Source organism: Camarhynchus parvulus, chromosome 1A (genome assembly GCF_901933205.1).
Source record: "Camarhynchus parvulus chromosome 1A, STF_HiC, whole genome shotgun sequence".
Classification (NCBI taxonomy): domain Eukaryota; kingdom Metazoa; phylum Chordata; class Aves; order Passeriformes; family Thraupidae; genus Camarhynchus; species Camarhynchus parvulus.
In genome coordinates this window covers 30,727,995-30,746,080 of record NC_044586.1, presented here as the reverse complement: position 1 = coordinate 30,746,080, position 18,086 = coordinate 30,727,995, and the positions used below count along the sequence as shown (strand labels likewise).

At 36.8% G+C, this 18,086-nt stretch overlaps 1 protein-coding gene across 1 annotated transcript in view; it reads left to right on the top strand.

Annotated features, from left to right (window-relative positions):
* The window catches only part of TMTC2 (transmembrane O-mannosyltransferase targeting cadherins 2), a 239,156-nt gene that overhangs the window by 152,956 nt on the left and 68,114 nt on the right, over nucleotides 1-18,086 (top strand). Inside the window, exons 4-7 of the mRNA XM_030959447.1 lie at nucleotides 1,284-1,398; nucleotides 10,508-10,593; nucleotides 11,459-11,643; nucleotides 13,235-13,313. Coding sequence (XP_030815307.1) covers nucleotides 1,284-1,398; nucleotides 10,508-10,593; nucleotides 11,459-11,643; nucleotides 13,235-13,313 — 465 coding nt within the window. The remainder of the gene's footprint in view (nucleotides 1-1,283; nucleotides 1,399-10,507; nucleotides 10,594-11,458; nucleotides 11,644-13,234; nucleotides 13,314-18,086) is intronic.

Sequence of the window (18,086 nt, the reverse complement as noted above, 5' to 3'; positions counted from 1 at the left end):
TTTTATGAATTCTAAATAGATTTATTAATTTTTTTTTCCCAGCAATGACTATTTTATTCTGCTCAGAGGAAATTCTGTGTTTGCTGCTGTTTCCATCCCTGTGGTAGGATGATTCTGCAACAAACCAGAGCAGCTTGGAAGTGATGCAATTTCTAAGGAAAAAAATGCCTATGTCAGTTATCAACCTACATAGCAGTGTTATGTTAAAACTACCTTGAAATTTTGCATTAGTCAGAAGTGATGCAAATTCTTGAAAAAAGGGCTCAACTGAAGTATCAGAGTTAGTTGCTACTTAAGCTGATGTTTAAGTGCATCTGGAGGGGAGAATATTCTGATATATTGTGTTTGGTGGAAAGGACAGACATCATCTTTCCCTTTGTTTCTTTCATTTTAAAAAGGGTGAAAGTAGAACTTTTTTTATGAAATTGCTTTGCTATGCATTTATAAGCGTAATGTTGTTTTTTCTCACGTTCACACACACTGTACTGCCAGTTAAATTAGCTTCCTAAATTATGAGTAGCAGAGGATGTGTTTTCATAAAATGTTAGTTCCAATTCCTTTTTTAATTACCTTTTGTGCCACTCAACAAAACTGCAAAGGGAACACATGTGGAGCTTTAAATATTTTTTTTACCTAAAGTCCTTTATAGATGGGCTATGAAAGCACATTGTGTAACATAATAAATTGTATGGAAAGGGACCAAATGTTTTTCTAGTAGAAAAAAAAATGGATTTTAGTGATCTGTGTAGTATTTTTATATCCATATGGCATATTTTTAATCCTAGTTACTTACCTAACTGTTCTTTCAATTCCTGTGTCATATGTCAAATTTGAATACTTAAGTGAGGACCATGTCTACTCTGGAAAACTTTTTTGCTGTTTAGAGTCAACAGGCTTAAAAAAAAAAGTTAAAACTAGAAAGATGCCTCAGTTCTACATTTGACCCTGAAGATTTTTATGTATAGGTGCTATGAAATAAAGTGGTCCTTTCCCTTGGTTACAGTAATTTCTAGAGATATATTTTTTAAAAAAACTTCCTTTTCCCAACTGAAAGCTGTATGCATCCAGAGTGCATGTAAATCACCTCTATGAAATGTGAGTCTCACAGTAAGATGCAGAGAACCAGAGGGCTGGGGGAAAAAATAACCAACCTCACCTCCTGTTCCATAAAAATAGTTCCTTTGTGGGGTTTGTCTCCCTAAGAAACTTCCTGATACTTGCATACTCTGTCATGTGTAATTGGATTGTAGCTGTTTATGAATACTGCTTTCTCCTCTTGACAGCATGGGGCAACCTTGGAAATGTTCTCAAGAGCCAGAGCAAGATTTCTGAAGCTGAAAGCGCCTATAGAAATGCCTTGTACTACCGCAGCAACATGGCTGATATGCTTTATAATTTGTAAGTATGTGTGGCTTTCCTGGGGTTGAATTGTCTTTGAAACCTGTTGTGAAGAGACCTACTGATTTACTTGCTGGAAATGGAGATGATGTTTTTTGTTGCTTTCTAGTAGTCATTTCATGAATTGTGCTCCTTAAACTGTGGGGTGGACAGGATTTTTTCTTGGTCAACATTATCGTATGTTCATGTAATGGGTATGGGCAAGGTAAACTTACAAATCTGTTTGCTCCAAAAGAAGAAAGAAAAACCCTACACTAAACAAGTACCAATAGATGACTTGTGAGCTGTAGCCCTCCATCTGTTTGAGACTTAATTAAATAGTGAGGTGTTATTTAGAATTTATTTTAAGTCTGAATAACACTTGGCGAGCAGAGTGGGTGTAAGCATTTCAAGGCATAGACAAATACTGTTCCATTAGCTCCAGAGGTCTGAAATGTTAAAACAGCAAATTACTTTTCTCCTGTGACTGACTTCAGAGCAGCATAGGTTACATAAAGTTTAATTACTTGAACCCTGTTGTAGGTGAGTAAGAGGATAAATAACATGAGCATCAAAATAATTATTAATCAGGGGAAAAGATTTCCCGTCTCATTAATGTACCAAATTATGAAGATGGAAGCGAGCACCGTGCCAAGCTTCGTACTGAGGTGGGATGGTGCCGTGTGTCCCATGGGGAGGGACTGATTCCTGGCTGTCCCAGCTGGGGACCCCGCTTAGCGCTGCTTCTCCTGCTGCCCTTCCTCCCCCTCCTGCCATGACCCAGCCAGCACAAGCCCTCGGAGCAGAGCTCTGCTGCACGACAGGCTGGTCACCTCCACCAGCCATATGCTCTTGTTTCGTGATGTGTGTGGAGGACAGAATCCAGTGACTGCCATTCCATAGGTGGCTGTTGGAAGGTAATACCCTGCGTGCAGCAGAAAAGTGGTCTGTAGGATGCACAAAATGTGCAAAAACTGCATTCAACTGGTAAGCCTCTTCAGATAAATCAATCAATTAAAAAATAATGTTCTGCCTGTAAGTACAGTTAAAAATGAGTCCTTCTAATCTGTGAAAAATGAAGTTTATCATAATAGTATTTTTTACTATTTTTTTCCTTGTTTAAAAAGGAAGAAGTTGACCATTTCATTAATTTGCCTTGCAGATAAGCAAATTAATTGATGAAACCCAAAATAATTTAATGATAGAATTTATTTTCCAGAATGAAATGCGTATTTCATAATATGTGTGTTTTTACTAATCATTTAGTTACACAAATACATGTACGTGCAGAATTTCCCTCTCTGTTAGGCAATGAGGAGTATGAAAAACATAATTTTAAGAGGAAACTTCTGCACACATTTAAAAAATAACTTCTGAACACAGCAGAAGATTGTAGGAAAGAAAGTGACAAGATTGATACATCTATATTTCCTATATGCTATTCGTTTTGAAGGTGAAAATTATGACTATTAAATTTTTTGTATGTCTGTACAGTACTTTTGTCTCTTACTGTGTTGTAGAGAGAAGCTGAAGTTAATACCAGGGTAAGAAGAGGAAAGGGGGCTGGTTGATAAAGACAGGGACATAAAAGAAATCAGACTTCAGTCTTTTCACTGTTCTCAGAATAAGCTGCTAGTCTTCCAGTTTTCCCTTGATCCAAAAAATATGTCTATAAACCTTCATCTCTGTTTTTGAACAGAGAAGTTTTTGAAATTCTACTGATTTTTTGTGGAAGGATTTTAACTAAAATGCTGGTTGGAATATATAGGGCATAAGAAGTGAAGTTTAATTCTTAGCCTTTTTACCACTACATTGAATACAATAGAATCCCTTATTTTTAAAACAAGCTTTACAAAGCCTTCAATTATTTACCAGTAGTTAAAAAAGCTTGCATCATGTTTTTCTTTTTGTAGGCTTTGACAGTGTTGGATGCTTCAATATCCAGCATGCAAAATAGATGGTAAATGAAGTGTCCCTTGATAGTACACAAATGAATCAATTCTTTGAAGCACAAACCCTCAAGAGCTCCTTTGCAAGTTAAACCCATCCTTGGCATGCAGTTCTGTAGGAGCCTTTTACAAAAATCCTCTGTAATGGAAAATGTGTCTTATATGTGCTTACAAGAGGCCAGTCAGTTTTGCTGTTTCTGGTTTTCAGTATGTGCCTTTGAGACTAAAATAATCATTCCATAGAACTTCAGGAAAAAGGTATCTTTATAGTTATTTAGAAGCACTGTATGTGTTTCACATGGTCATTATTGTTTCTAAGCACCTCTGCCTTGGTATTTGATGCAAATTAATTGGCATGTGCAGCTCAGTGTTCACTCATAGCAGTAATAAATCCAAGTGCTCTGCTGAAGAACAAATTATTAAGGTTTAACTCACAATTTTAATGGATAACAATCAAAGAGAGAAGCTACATAAGCAGAAGCTCTTGATCTCTTTCCTTCTTTTTCAATAAATTGAAATGTGAGGTTAGTTTAGAAGTTGACTACTAATACATTAACATCCAAAGAATTTAACAGACTAGATGAATGGCTGAATTCAGTGCTGTATTTTTGGGTTTTGACTTATACATTATGGGTCTGAGTTACAGCTGCTTTTGCCATTTAAAAAAAATTAAAATGCATTAATACATAACTACATAATCTACATTTGAAGGTTTGCCTGATTTTGAACATCTTATATTTGTGTTCTCAGTGCTATGTAGTTCTGGTGATTACAATTAAAGTTCATAGGGTAGTAAATCAGCATAAAATGATCTTTCTTTGTTTTTTTTTAACTGAGAAAACCATATATTTTAATACTGTGAAGTACCAAGGACAGAGCTATAGAGAAATTATAGTTTATTCTTTCAAACAAGGCAATGTTCAGTAGATTAAAAACAAAGTATTTGAGTTTGCTTTGGCTTTTCAGTCTTTATTACCTTATGATTGTTAGCTAAAGCTTGTGGGGTTTTTTATATTGTTTCAAATTGCTTACAATTAGTGTCTAAAATAAAATTGTTTATCAGTTAAAAGACAGATTTGCATTTATTATTTCACTTTTGTTTTGGCCTGGCTGTGCTTTGAGTATTTTGTCAGCTATATTAGTAATCTATGTTACCTTGAGTTTCTCATGTGATTATAAGGATGTTCTCAATCTGACATAGATATTAAATATTCCTTTAAAATTATAATGATTACTTGAAATGTTGTAATTTTGGAGTATACAGTGCCGTATAAGAGATAAATTTGTAGCAATCAGCTATCCCCTTGCTTCTCTCCTGGAATATCTCATTTTGCCTGTACTGATATAGGACTGTATGTGTAAGTTCATTATTCAAATAATTTATTTTCTTTTAATAAGATTGGATTATGAGTTTCCATAAACTGTACATTGGAAAACTTAGGGTATTGTATCAATGAATGTTGAATTTTTGAATGTCTCATTTTGAAATTTCAGCTGCTATTGCAGACTACCTATCCTAGAAAGTCTAGGATTGCAGTGTTTTACAGTAAAAGTTTAACTCTGTATCCTTAGGTAAAAATCAATATAAGCAAAATTCTTCCTTGTCTGTTGTTGTTAGGCTTTATATGTTGGAAAATGTGTTCCCTGCCTTTTAAGGGTACTGGCATAAAAACTCCTTATCAGAGGCAAAAAACTCTAAAAGCAGGCTGACATACAAACCTGTGCTGAACTGTAGTTGAACCTTTCCTAGACAAAGTTCCTGCAGCAACCTCCTGCACCTAGTGGGAAGCAGGTCAAGGTTATGGTTCCTCTTCCTTGATAGACCAGAAGTTTTTATCATTCAGGATGTTGAGTTAAAAAGCAAGAGGATGTGTCATCTGGTGTCTAAGTACTTGATTATTGTTTTTCTCAGCTATGAATGCAAACTGGTTGCAAACCTGTTTGGAATTAATCTCTTCTTTGCCAGCTAGTTCTTCCTCTGTCAAAGGCAGCGGCAAAAATTTGTGTTTTGCTGTAACCAATGATGTCTTGATAAAATCTTGCTGTGTTGTCAGACTGGCTCTTGAGGTAGCACCCAAAGGTCACTTAGGTGACTGGTGGTTTCCTGCTGTGCAATGTAGGGCCTATATGAAGCACAGATAGTTTTCAAAGTTATATTGAGAGGTGAAAGGCATTCAGTGACCCAGCTATGCAATTACATGTCTCAATATTTCAAATTGTGGGCACTTACAGTCCTTACATAAACTTCCACCATTTTATAAAATTAGGAAAATAATGTTTTGTGTCTGCCATTCAGTTTCAAAAAAGACCCCTCTTGTAGAAAGTTCTGTCCAGCTCTCTGTCTATATTCACTGCTGGGGCACATGAAAGGGAGTGGGCAACTGGTTTGAGGACTGCAGACACAGCGCAGCATGGCCCATTGTCCAGAAGAGTGAGAAAGGCAGGAGCTGTGCTATTCCTCATCCTCATAGTGGCCCTCCCTCTGTCAAGGTAATAGGGGTTGTGCAAGTTGATGTTGTCCTGAAAGGGTAGTATTCCCAATCAAACTGTACCACTAACAGAAAAAAAAAAAAAAAGACAATATTTGCTGACCAATTTGCATTGCAATTGGGAAGCTCTTCCCCAGATCTGGGAGAACATAACAGTTGTACTGCACTGTCTGAAAGATTAGAGGTTGTTTTTGGGGTGATTGTTTAGTTTTGTTTTTTGGGGCTTTTTTACTAGTGGAGTAATAGATTACTTAGTGAGTTCTGCAAAGGAAATGGTTATTCTCTGTATGTTTGGGTTCTTATTGATTAAAAAAATATGTTTTGTGGTAGCATCCATACCTACCTTTCTACCCACTAGTCTTGCAAATGACAGTGAAAGAGTTGCCTTAGGCAAAGCAGATCCATTCTTGCTGTGTGACTGGAGACACATCTGTGTAGGGAATAACAGAGGATTTTCTTTCATTCCTTTCTTTGTTTGCCAGTGCAGCATTTAGGTAGATATAGTCTTTTGTAGATAATCCCACCTCTGAAATCAATGGGATGAATGTAGCTTGAGGCATGGAAGAACGGCAGTCATGGCAAAGTAATAGCTAACATAAGCCCTGTATTAGTTGTTATAAACCAGTAAACAAAATTGATTAAACTGTTTCAGTGTTGTACCTGGGTTGACAATGTTATAAATATTTCACTAACACGTTTACTTTGACAGTTGCAGTTTCTGTGTATCGTACTTGGCCAATTTATGCCAGTTTTAGTCACTGAGGCGTTTGCTTTGTAAGCAGACCAGCTGACTAGAATAGGACTACCAACAGGAAGAAATTCTTATGAAACTTGTAAAAGGACACAGGCCATCTACTGCTTATTTATATTCTGTGACTGCCTTCTGGTCTCTGAAAACATTTTTGTGCCATTAATATTCAGTGACTTTCGGTCAAAGCCAAAGCAGAGTAGGAAGACAGGAAGATTTTTCATTGTTGGTGAAGCAAGATAGGTAAAAGTTGGCAGCTAAAGAATTCAAGAAGGTTGCAAACAACTCATTTTGGGGGAGGTGTTTTCCTGCATGAACCAAATGAGCAATTCTGTCTACAGAAATGATGTGCATCATTTCCAGATAGTCAGAATGTGCTCCTCATTTTTTTTCTTTTATTTATCCTCCTATTTAAAAAACAGGATTCTGAGCCACTTCCTAAGCCACTTGGAGAGGTTTGCTACTCCTGCAAGCAGTCAACACATATCCTCCATTTCATAAATGATTAACACTCCATTTAAAAGTAACTGGAAGTAATGCAAGCAAAAAGAAATCCTGTTGTAAAGTTCCAGAATCTTGCTACTTATTATAGTTAGAATTTGTCTCCTAATTAATCCTAAATTAATTCATGAACAGTTTAAAACTGTCCACTCTATGTCCTATTGTTTAAGTAACTTTTTCTTTTCCAAATACTCTTATCTTTATGTATTTCACAGAATCAAAGAGTGTGTAATATTGGAAGGGACCACAGTGGGTCATCTGGCCCAACCTCCCTGCTCAAGCAGGGTCATCCCACAGCCGGAGGCATAGGATTGTGTCCATACAATTTCTAAATATCTCCAGTGAGGGAGACTCCACAACCTCTGTGAACAATCTGTTCCAGTGTGTGGTCACCCGCACAGTGAAGATCATCTTCCTACTTGTCTTACTGAGCTATAGAAGCCACATTTTTCCAGTTCTGTCAGTGAACTGTCTTTGCACAGAAGTTGCATATTTCATTTAACATCTTCATTTGTCTGCCTTACAACTGGGAAGGTGAGCTGAAGAGAATAAGAAGTTTTGGAAGTATCAACTTGAAGCAGCTGTTCCTGCATTTTGGTTTTTTTTTTTTTTTTTGTGGGGACATTTTGGTGGTGAGGCTTTTTTATTCAGTTAATTTGGCATTTTTAGTAGCTGTAGAAAGTGAAAGAGGCCAGAAAGGCTTTAAGGTCTTCATCCAAGTTTATCACTGGAACTTACTCTTTTGAATCAAGCATGCTTACTTCAAGGAAGTCCTCCTCTTTCTTCATCCTTGAGTAAGGAAAAAGAAAGGCTTTATGTCTTTGTAACCACAAAAGTTAGATACATACTCAACATGTCTCAGTTGCTCTGCTCCACCTCTGGCTTATGTCCAATGCTTCTCACTGTATTGATGTCTTTGTTGTCTTTCTGCTCCTTCTCCCCTTTGCCAAAAATCTCTGAGGAGAGGTTATCATTTTGCATTCAAGCAAAGAAGTGAAAGGCATATCAAGAACAGATCTATCTGCTCCTGGCTATAGTGGACACTGGCCCTGGCCATGGGGAGGGTGGGATACTGGAATCTGCAGTGCCTGCAAGGTGTGAACTGCAGCTCAGGGATGTTCTTCCACTGCATCTAGAGAAGTTAGCTTTTTCCTGACTTAGTTTAACCTCAGACTAGAAGTGGACACTTATAAATCTAGTAATGTCTGTACTGCCTGAAGCTACAGTGAAAACTAGTGATCAATCAGGATCAATTTCACAAGGAGAAGAGGCAGTTTCATGTCTTGGTAAGATTATATTCTTCTCTTTCTTCTCCCAGACTCATAACAAATACAAATAAAGCACTAATTATTAGGTGGAATTCAGCACTCCGTTCTTCATCTGAGCTGCTTGGTTATATATATATGAGAGAGCTAAGGGGAGAGAGAGAGAGACACATGCTGACAGACTGGCAGTTAATGGAACAGCTTTTAAAAGAAAAACAACTTTTGGAAGAGAAGTTTAAAAAAAAACCCGCCTCAAAGTTTCAAGTCATAAATCAAAAGTGTCAATATTAGAGCATGTAGTGAATGCAAAAGATTAATTTGCAATAATTACAAATAAAAGTTCTTTTAATCACAAAACCACAAATGTTGTACACTTACCAAAGTAATTTGTTTTGGTGAAGTTGACCAATTGCTGTATTACTTCTCTCAATATGTTACATTATTTATTCCAGAATTAAAATAAGAATGGAATTTCTTAGATAAATTGTTTCAAAATTGTATGTGAGAATGTTTTTGCTTTTTAAAAAATTAAGAAGCCACTTAAATGTCAGACAATGCATCTCATTTTTTTTCTGTTAATTCTTCTGTTATCAGTAGCAAGCAGGATTGAAATACCATAATCAATCTTCCTTGAAGTAAGTGTATAAAAATGTTTACAGTAAACAAAATTCAGCTTCTAGAAAATTCAGAAAATGTTATTTCTGTCCTGGTGATTATACCTCTTGCCATTTGCAAGATACTTGACAGTACTTACAAACATTGGTACCATTCCAAAAAATATCCTGAATGTATTCCTTCATTTCTTACTTTACTGCAAGTAAGTTCTGTTAATATTAAAAATTATTTGCTACCTAATCTGAAGTTAATTGGGAAACAGTTTCAAAGTGAGGTCATGTGATAATGATAGGACAGTATAGAAGAAAAGAAAGTCTAGAAGAAAAAGAGGATATATTTCTCAATTCTGTTAAATCCTAACCCAGTGACAAGAAGGAAACAACATAGATGGTGGCTACTTAAGCTCCCTTCTCTTTTCATCCCTTGAAGTTTACTGGTTTAATTAAAAAAGTTTTCCTGAGATGTTAAAGGGAAATAAAATCTCTGATTTGAGACTGGAGATAAAATAATTCCAAGCTCTTTGCAGTTCAAAGAGCTATCAGCAGATAAAAGCATAGAGGAAGAAAAGAAAATTGCTGTAGGTTAGGGAAACTACAAATAAATATGGTGCCACTTCCACCTTAGAGGAAGAGCTGTGTTAGCTGTGTTTTCCTGGATATTTTGAGTTATATGACAAGAGATGTTTGCCACTAGATACTGAGGTCTGAGTCTCCATTCTGAAATGACTAATTTTTAAGGATTTTTAAATAATTCTGGTTTTAATATATTTGTATATGCTCTTTTTCAGTCTTCTGAAATTTTAGAAAACTGTAATGCTTTGGGCCTTCATTTAAGCATACAGTGTACATTCATGTCACTGACGTCCATACAACTTCTCAGAAATTTGTGGGTAGCTGGCATAAATCATAATTCACAAGGATGTTTATTTTAAAAGCTAAATTAAAGCCTATCTATTATGAAACTGGAAATATTCAGTATAATTTTTAATACTTCTTCAGTTAGTAAATTTGTTCAGAGTATAAAGAAGACAGGAGAAAACAGAACTGTTGCAGTTGCTGAGCTGTATAGTGAATAATCTAGTGGAATTGCTCAATAAGGGGAGTCCTTAACATAGCAATGAAGGGCTGGATGCTTAACTTTATCATGCATTTGGAAAAGACCTGCTTATTTCAGGTCAAGACAAGGTGCCTGACTAATCATTAATGACTTAAAAATACCTCCACCATATTCTATCCACTTTAAAAAGTCTTGCAGGCTAACATTTTCTCGACTGAGTAAATTAATCTCCTGGCTTCCAAGAAAGCCAAAACTATTCTGTGTAACATCTGCTTTGTTAAAGCCATATGGATGCACCTGGTGTCTATGAATGCATCTTTATACATGGAATAACTCTCACATGGAACTGTTAGTGAGTGCTTGTATCTCTGAAATACCAGTAAGCATATTTTACTTTGTTACCCAAGTTTTGTTTTCAGTATTTGTTTTCAAGTTACTCTTTGTAGTAACCTCACACCTCACTCTCTCTTTTCTTTTATTTTTTTCCTTTTTTTTCCCCTTATACAGAGGATTACTACTTCAGGAAAACAGCAGGTTTTCAGAGGCATTGCATTACTATAAACTGGCAATTGGTAGCAGACCCACACTAGCTTGTAAGTATTTTGACTCTACAAGCTTGTATAATATTGACTATAGCTTTCATAGAAAATTTTCCTCCTCTTTAATAACACTTTCTTTTTATTCAGAAGCTTTTAAGTCAGAAAGCCAAAGGTGAAATTGTGCCCTTGATAGCAAGTGTTTATTAGTAGACAGCTATATTTAATGTGGTACAAGTAAGAAGCAGATGATATATTAACACTCAGCAGCACTACTAGAACTTAAAATGCTTCTGATCTGGGGTGTTGAGTCAGAGATACTACTGCCCAAGTTTTCAGGGTGTTTTCTGTTTCTTACAGCCATTCCCTGATATATATATGGTTGAATAATGATTGAATAATATAAATATTTTTTCTTTCTTACCTGGGAAAAATGGCGAATAATCATTCAGGTGTTGCCAGTAACAGGTTCCAAAATTAAGTAGTGCTATTTGAGATGGCTGAGAATTTTGTACCTTCAGTATTAATTGTCTCTGTATGTATATATGTTTTTATGTGTATGTATATTTTTGTAGCACTTCAAACAGTGGTGCTATATGCTTTATATAGTCCTAAAATGAGGAACTAAATGGAGCTATATGCTTTGTACAGTCCTAAAAAGAGGAACTAAATGGAACACTCTGCCTAACCAGTGATTCCTTCCCTCCTACTTTATAGTCACCTCCTTCTTTCCTTGTCTCTGAGCTTCTACCTTTTATATAATCACATATGTTACATGTTCACACTCACACCAGTGAGTGATCTGTGTTATTCAAAAACCAAATTAGATAACCACAGGATCTCTACCAGGTACTACTTAGAATTGAAACAGTAGATAAAGCATAATAGAACTCTTTTCTATAGCATTTTTCCCTTTTCACAGCTGCTTATCTAAATACTGGTATCATCCTGATGAACCAAGGGAAGACAGAGGAAGCCAGGAGGACTTTTGTGAAGTGTTCAGAGATCCCTGATGAAAATCTGAAAGATCCTCATGCTCACAAAAGCTCTGTTACCAGCTGTCTTTATAACTTAGGAAAACTTTTTCATGAACAAGGACACTATGAGGTAAGACTCTAGATTTGTATATAATACATTTTTAAAACTTTGATATACAAATAATACATACTGCTTCCACCCAGACTTTCAAAATATATCACATACATGTACTGGTTGAATTTCATCAGATCAAGATTAGCATTGTCTACAGAGAATATTTGTTCTCTACAGCCACTGGTGTAATGCTATTAATTAGCAGTGTGATGTTCTCACATCAGAGTCAACATTAGCAGTGGTCACATCTGATATGTGTTAGTTCATTGGTTTTGGCTTTGTACCCGTAGCTGGTATGCAAGGATAAAACCTGATTAAACCTGATTAAAGGCCAGTTGACCTAAAGTGTAGAGGCATTATAATTCAAAACACAGTAAGTCCATCTTTAGCTGGAAAAGTGCAATTATGCTTGCATTTAAGTCTCTAAAAATAAGACCCAGTTGAAATAATTTAGCAGTGATTAAAAACATCCCACTGTGTGTTGTTTTCAGATAACTTGACCTCAGTGCCAAAGTGGGATATTTTTAATGTAACAATAAACTGCACCCAAGTCATCCCATCTCATTTACACATGCAACTGTGACTGTTGTGATTCCTCTCAATTTTCCCTGATGAACTTAACTGAAACTGGACATTCACTTTGACCTTTAGCAGTATTTGAAAGAAATTAATTCTCTCTTGGCATTGTCAGGCATACTTCAGAACAGGACTTGTGAGTGGTTTTGATCCGTGTAAAGTGCTCTTGACCTTGACAGTTATGTCAGCTGTTTAAGATCAGGCATGCAGAAGCTGGACAGATTCCCTGTCATCTGTCTGCTGCCTAGCTCTGTCAGATGGAGTTACTAATTGGTTAAAATACAGACAGCTAATGCATCTATACAGAGAAGAGACCAGCAGCATGTTGTCTGCACAGCTGATAGCGTGTAGAGTTGAAGCTCAATACCTGCAAGATACAAGAGCTTTCAGGAATATAAAACTTCAGATTTCTTCCTGGCTGTCATTGCAGCCTTTGTAAGCTGTGACTGTTTGATGCAGAGCTAACAGACTGACCAGCCAGCATCCAAAGTGGGGAATGAATGGTAATTCAAGGCACAGCATATTTGAAAAGGGATTCCAGTTTTGGGTTTCTTGGCTTCATAGTGCATCTCATCTGTTCTGTGGAGCAGGCTTCAGTTGTAAGGATTATGCTTTGTTATTACTTGGCAGTAGACAATGGTTTCTTTATTTTTAGGTCACTTAGCGTAGTTAATCATCAGAATGTCCTTTGTCTGCAGATCAGTAATACCCCATATTCTTCCACAGCCTATTGAATTTTATGTTTATAAACTCACCAGTCATTAAGAGCTATAAAAAACAAGTCCTTCTTAGTTTTGCCTGTAAAAAAGTTGCAATATTGGAACTAGCTTGATCTCTTGTCTATAAGCCTCACTGAATTTGGTAAAATTCAGGTAAAAAAAGGAGAAATTTTATACTTTCTGTGGCATTTTTGATGCTGATGTGTTTTCCCTGCATCTTTCATTTGGGGAAGGAAGATAGTTTGGTTTTACCTTATATATAAAAGGATACTTTTTAAGTTGGTGTTTACCCACTGTGTGTTTCTTTTCAGGAGGCCCTTACAGTTTACAAAGAAGCAATACAGAAAATGCCGAGGCAGTTTGCACCACAGAGCCTATATAACATGATGGGTAAGTGCATTGTTAGTGCTTCAGAATGATATTTGAGGAATTAGGGTGAAACAAAAGACCTTATGCAGGCAAATGGTGCTCAAATTAATGAGCTAATAAAACCCAAAAATAATTACCTTCAGTATAAGCCAAACTAGGTTCAGAGCTTAAATGCCAGCAACTGCAGTGCTGGATAAGGTGCAGTAAATGATGAGACTGTTAGACACTGGATGCCCTTAGGAGTGTCAGTGTAGCAGTTCTACATTTAGAATGCATGGCTTAGAATTTTTCTTGGTCTCCAGAATCTCTTATACACTACTTTGGAGACCCCATGTGCCCACCTGTGTATGGGTCTTCTATATTGAAATGTCTTGTAAACCAACAAGGTGTTCAAACAGACTCACAGCAAAAGTTATAGGGTTTTTTAGGTTGTGCCAAAAACTTATTTCCAGCTGATATACTATAGTTTAGATGCCTACATCAATGAGAGAATTCTTCTTATTTTTCTTCCAGGATCAGCTATCTGTCCTTCAGAATTTTGGAAGTCCTTTTCATTCTGAAAAAAACTGTTAATTTATCTGTGAGGTGTTTCTTGTTTAACCTCAGTTTCTCATATTCTTCATTGCATTTTTATGTGGGATACATTAAACAGATAAAAGAAAGAAGATAATATGGATTATTACTTACAGTACTCAGATCTGAAAACAAGAGGGCTGGTTCTTGTTGTTCCAGAAATGCTTGTAGGTGGAATTCTCTCTCAAAGCTCGTGTGTTTCTGCTAAGCACCCTCAGTGTTTAGCCGAGTGCTCTCTTGTTTGGGATAGAAAACAATGTAAGAATCTTTACTTTGAAGTCGTTGAAAGTGGAGCAATTAAAAATATCTGTGGAAACAATTCGGATCAACAGGAAGCATATGGGGTTTTGTGTGATTCCCCCCATCAGTGCCTCATATACAGGGGAATGTATTGGTTGATATCAGTTGCTTTTACACAGTTATTGAATACTTACTCAGGAAAGGCATCTTTGATTAGTACCTTAAAATTACTAGAGCACAGAAAAAAGTAAAAGTGTCGTTGTAACTGATGCTATATGTTTGAAAAATGTAAATGCTAGATTAAGTAGTTCTCTTGCTACAGTGACGAAGTATCTAATGTCAGTCTAAAAACTTTCTTAGCAGTTCATACAGTTCAATGGAGAGTTACTTCTCCCTGAGCACTAAGCTTTACCAGATTGGTGCAAATGGCTAAATCCATAAATTACACTAATTGATTATTACATATACTTTTATTCATTGTTGTTCTTATTGAAATTATTGTTTTATCAGTTTTATTTATCAGCATTTGCTGATCAATTTGTGGTGGTATCAACAGTCCCCTCTGTGTGAATTAAACCTCTGCTTACTATTGGTGTCCTATACTGACTGCTGAAATACTGCAGTGCTTCAGCATTCTCTGAAGTTTGACTGCCCTCTTTAGTGTAGATATGTTTTTCATAATTCTGATAAAAGTGTTCCTCAGAATACAAAATTGGAACACATAAATCAGTGCGGTTTCTAGCATGTAATGCTTGTCCTATTGCAAAGCAGGCTTGTGCTACCCTTTTTCTTTTCCAATGAATAGAAGCTACCCTTAAAACCACTATGACCTATAAGTTTCTCCAGATTTTTCCTTTTTTTTGGTTGTTTTTTTAGGTTCAGGAGGCTTTTCTCAATTTCCTTTGTAAGCATGGTCTATGATGTCCAAGTTCACTCTGTTCCTGGGGTTTGCATTTTTTAACTCACAAAACCACAAAGACTAGCTCAGTCCTTTGCCCAGGCTGGCTCCTGCTATACTTCCTCCCTTCTCTCCCTAGCCCATACTCTGGCTTCTGCTTCCTTTAAGCTGCTGCCAGCACTTCATGGATGTCCTGGTGGCATAACAAGACATGGTCAACTGAGCGTACCTTAGCTTCTTGTGGAACTCTGAGAATTTCAACTTAGCATTAATATAGCTTATATTTATATTTTGGTTGTGATGGCAGCTTTTGCAGGGAAGACAGAACTTGCTTCATAGTGTTTGCTGAAGTGTTGCTTGTAGGTTATGCTGCAAAGGCAGTCCAACAGGCTACACAAAGTTGGGTAGTGACTTGAATGCAATGCAGCTATATGAACAGGACTCAGACTGATTTGTTCAGAGCTGTCCTGGATGTGTCTGCATAAGCCTACATGGATGCATTTAGCCTCTCCTACCTGAGATGACAAGACAGAGCTAGGTAGCTCTGCTTCTTTATAGTGTGGAAAGAAAACTGTACCTCTGGGGAGTAATGAAGCCCTTGTGATTTAGACATCTATTTAAGATTATGCACATAATCCCTGAAATCATACTTCTGCTTTAAAAAGAGCTGAGATGACTGACTTAGACTTAGTAGCTTGATTTGGGTGAGATAAATCCTAAATACCTTTTCAGTCATCTCTTTGCTTTGTGTGTGACAGGAGAGCAAGGCAACTGCATCCATTATCAGGAGTGCATCCGCTTTGCTGCTCATATGGTGTCACTGAGTATCAGAGGGCTGCCTGGAGTGTTTATTTCTGTTTCCATGTTCAAGACAAAATTATAAACACATTCCCTATAACACTTTCTTTCATAAACAGCATTACATAAACTTGTCTGCCCACTTCTAGCCTTTAAAAGGGAGACTAGAGGAACTGAAATAGGCCAGTCCTGTCTTGTGTGCTTGCAACTGCATAAACCTGACTGAGCTGTCCCCACTCCTTGTATGCTCATTGCTGGGGAGGAAGAGGGAGAAACTGGGGAGCACTCCCCATCTGCTTGGGAAGTAGCAGAAGGAAGTTTTCTTCCCCATCTCCTTAAATGTGGAAAAAGTCTTCACAGCTTATCATGAAATCCAAGAATAGTCACAGTTTGAGGATTATCTGCTATGGTTGTTACTGTGATGACTGTATTCCCAGTCTCTGGCAATCTCTTTGCTTGATTGAGTGGCACACATATTGCCACATATTGGCATGTCATATAAGGAAACAGTGCTTCCTCTAATTTTTAATAAGTACTCATTCATGTAATTGAAGATTTTTGGGAAAGTTTTTTTTCTCCTGTATGATGTACATGACGTGCTTGAAAGAGAATAAACAGGAGATGAACTGTTTAAACTGAATCAGGTTTGAACTCCAGCACTCTGAGTGCAGTAGCATTAACACTCCAGCAGTGCTAAGCCTTTACACCACCTGCTTTCCCTGTTTGTTACACACTTCTTTTCCTGTGCTTGCTTCTATTGGCCTTTTGCTCTGACAGGCCCAGTGACTCATTCTTCTGGGGTGTCAGTCTTCTTGACAGACTCTCATCCTTTAAAACACTCTGTAACTTGCCTCTTAATGGGAAAAAGAAGTATTTGGGCTCAAGAAGCAGGCATCCATTTGACTTTGCTTTTTTTCATGGTACAAAAGACAGGACTGTAATACCAGCATCAGATGTTCTAAGTTTGTGCATATGAAAAAGTTGCAGGGAAGATTTTGGTCTCCTGTTGCTGTGATTTATTTTGCCAGGTGTGCAACAACTCAGCTAAGGAAACCATATGTTTCTCTGGCTTTGTACCAAGAAACAAAACCTTTTCATTTTTTTTCCATAGGAGAACCCAAAACAACTAAAAATTGAAACTTTAAAACTAGAATCAAAACAATTATTCAACTAGCTGTATAAGGTTGGCTTGGTATTTATTTTCTGTATACCATATTGCTTTGATGTAAATTAAAAAGTACATGCTCAGGTTACACAGATTAATTTGCTTGGCATGGCAACTTGCACTACAAAGGCCAGAGTCCAGCTCAGCTGTATTAAATAGGTAATATATTTTGTTTAAAGTTTCAATTAAAGCCTGAGGTCAAAGTCCCTGTGGGATCTTGAACACTTTAATGCCAATATTAGGATTGCTTAAGGATCAGCCTCTGCTCTAGATGTCTTTTGCGTTTCTTGAAATCTGATATTGTACAGTTGATTGTATTACATTGCTTTTAAAACCACACTAGCCCACCTGCTACAGTAATTCATACTCCTGACAGTTAAGTGGTGTGAAGTGGACCATGGAGGCTTTATTTTAATACCAAACAGTAACAAGAAAGATGGTGGGGTGGCATTGTTCAGGTTTAGATTGGCAAGATACTGTCATAAATATCTTGGTGGTACTTCATCTGCCCTTGCTAACTAACATCTCAGTGTCTATTTTCAAATGCGCTTCAGGTAAAGCCTTGCAAATTTTTTTTTTTTGAGAAATGCAAGTCACAAAAAAGCTAACATTGCAGGAGTGAATACAGTTCATGATGCACAAAGTTTAAATTTCTCCTTGCGAATCTGCTGGATTGCACATGGACAGAAAACAAATCATACACAAATGTACAGTCCAGAAAAAGGTAGCCAGATTTTACATCTGGTGCAGAGTTTTGTATCATAAGTACAAAGGCTTAGCATGCAGAGAGACTTTCTGTGTTGATGATTATAACATAGCTATCACTTTACTTGATTATGCTTTTGGGTGGATGTGGCTGTTTCTACAAACCTGTTAATATTGTTAAGGCTCCTTTCCCATTTGCCCCTTGCTCCCATTAGATGCTTTCTTATTGAATTATTTCGAAATAGCATTTAGAACTCCAGGAAACCCTTTGGTATAGTTTTACTGTGTAACACTTAATTTATACGATCCAAAGATGATTAAGCTGTGAAATACATACCCCACATCATAACTTATGCAGAGTATGGTACCTGCACTTATCTAAGCTTTAGTCATCAGCATGCTTCCTATGCATCTC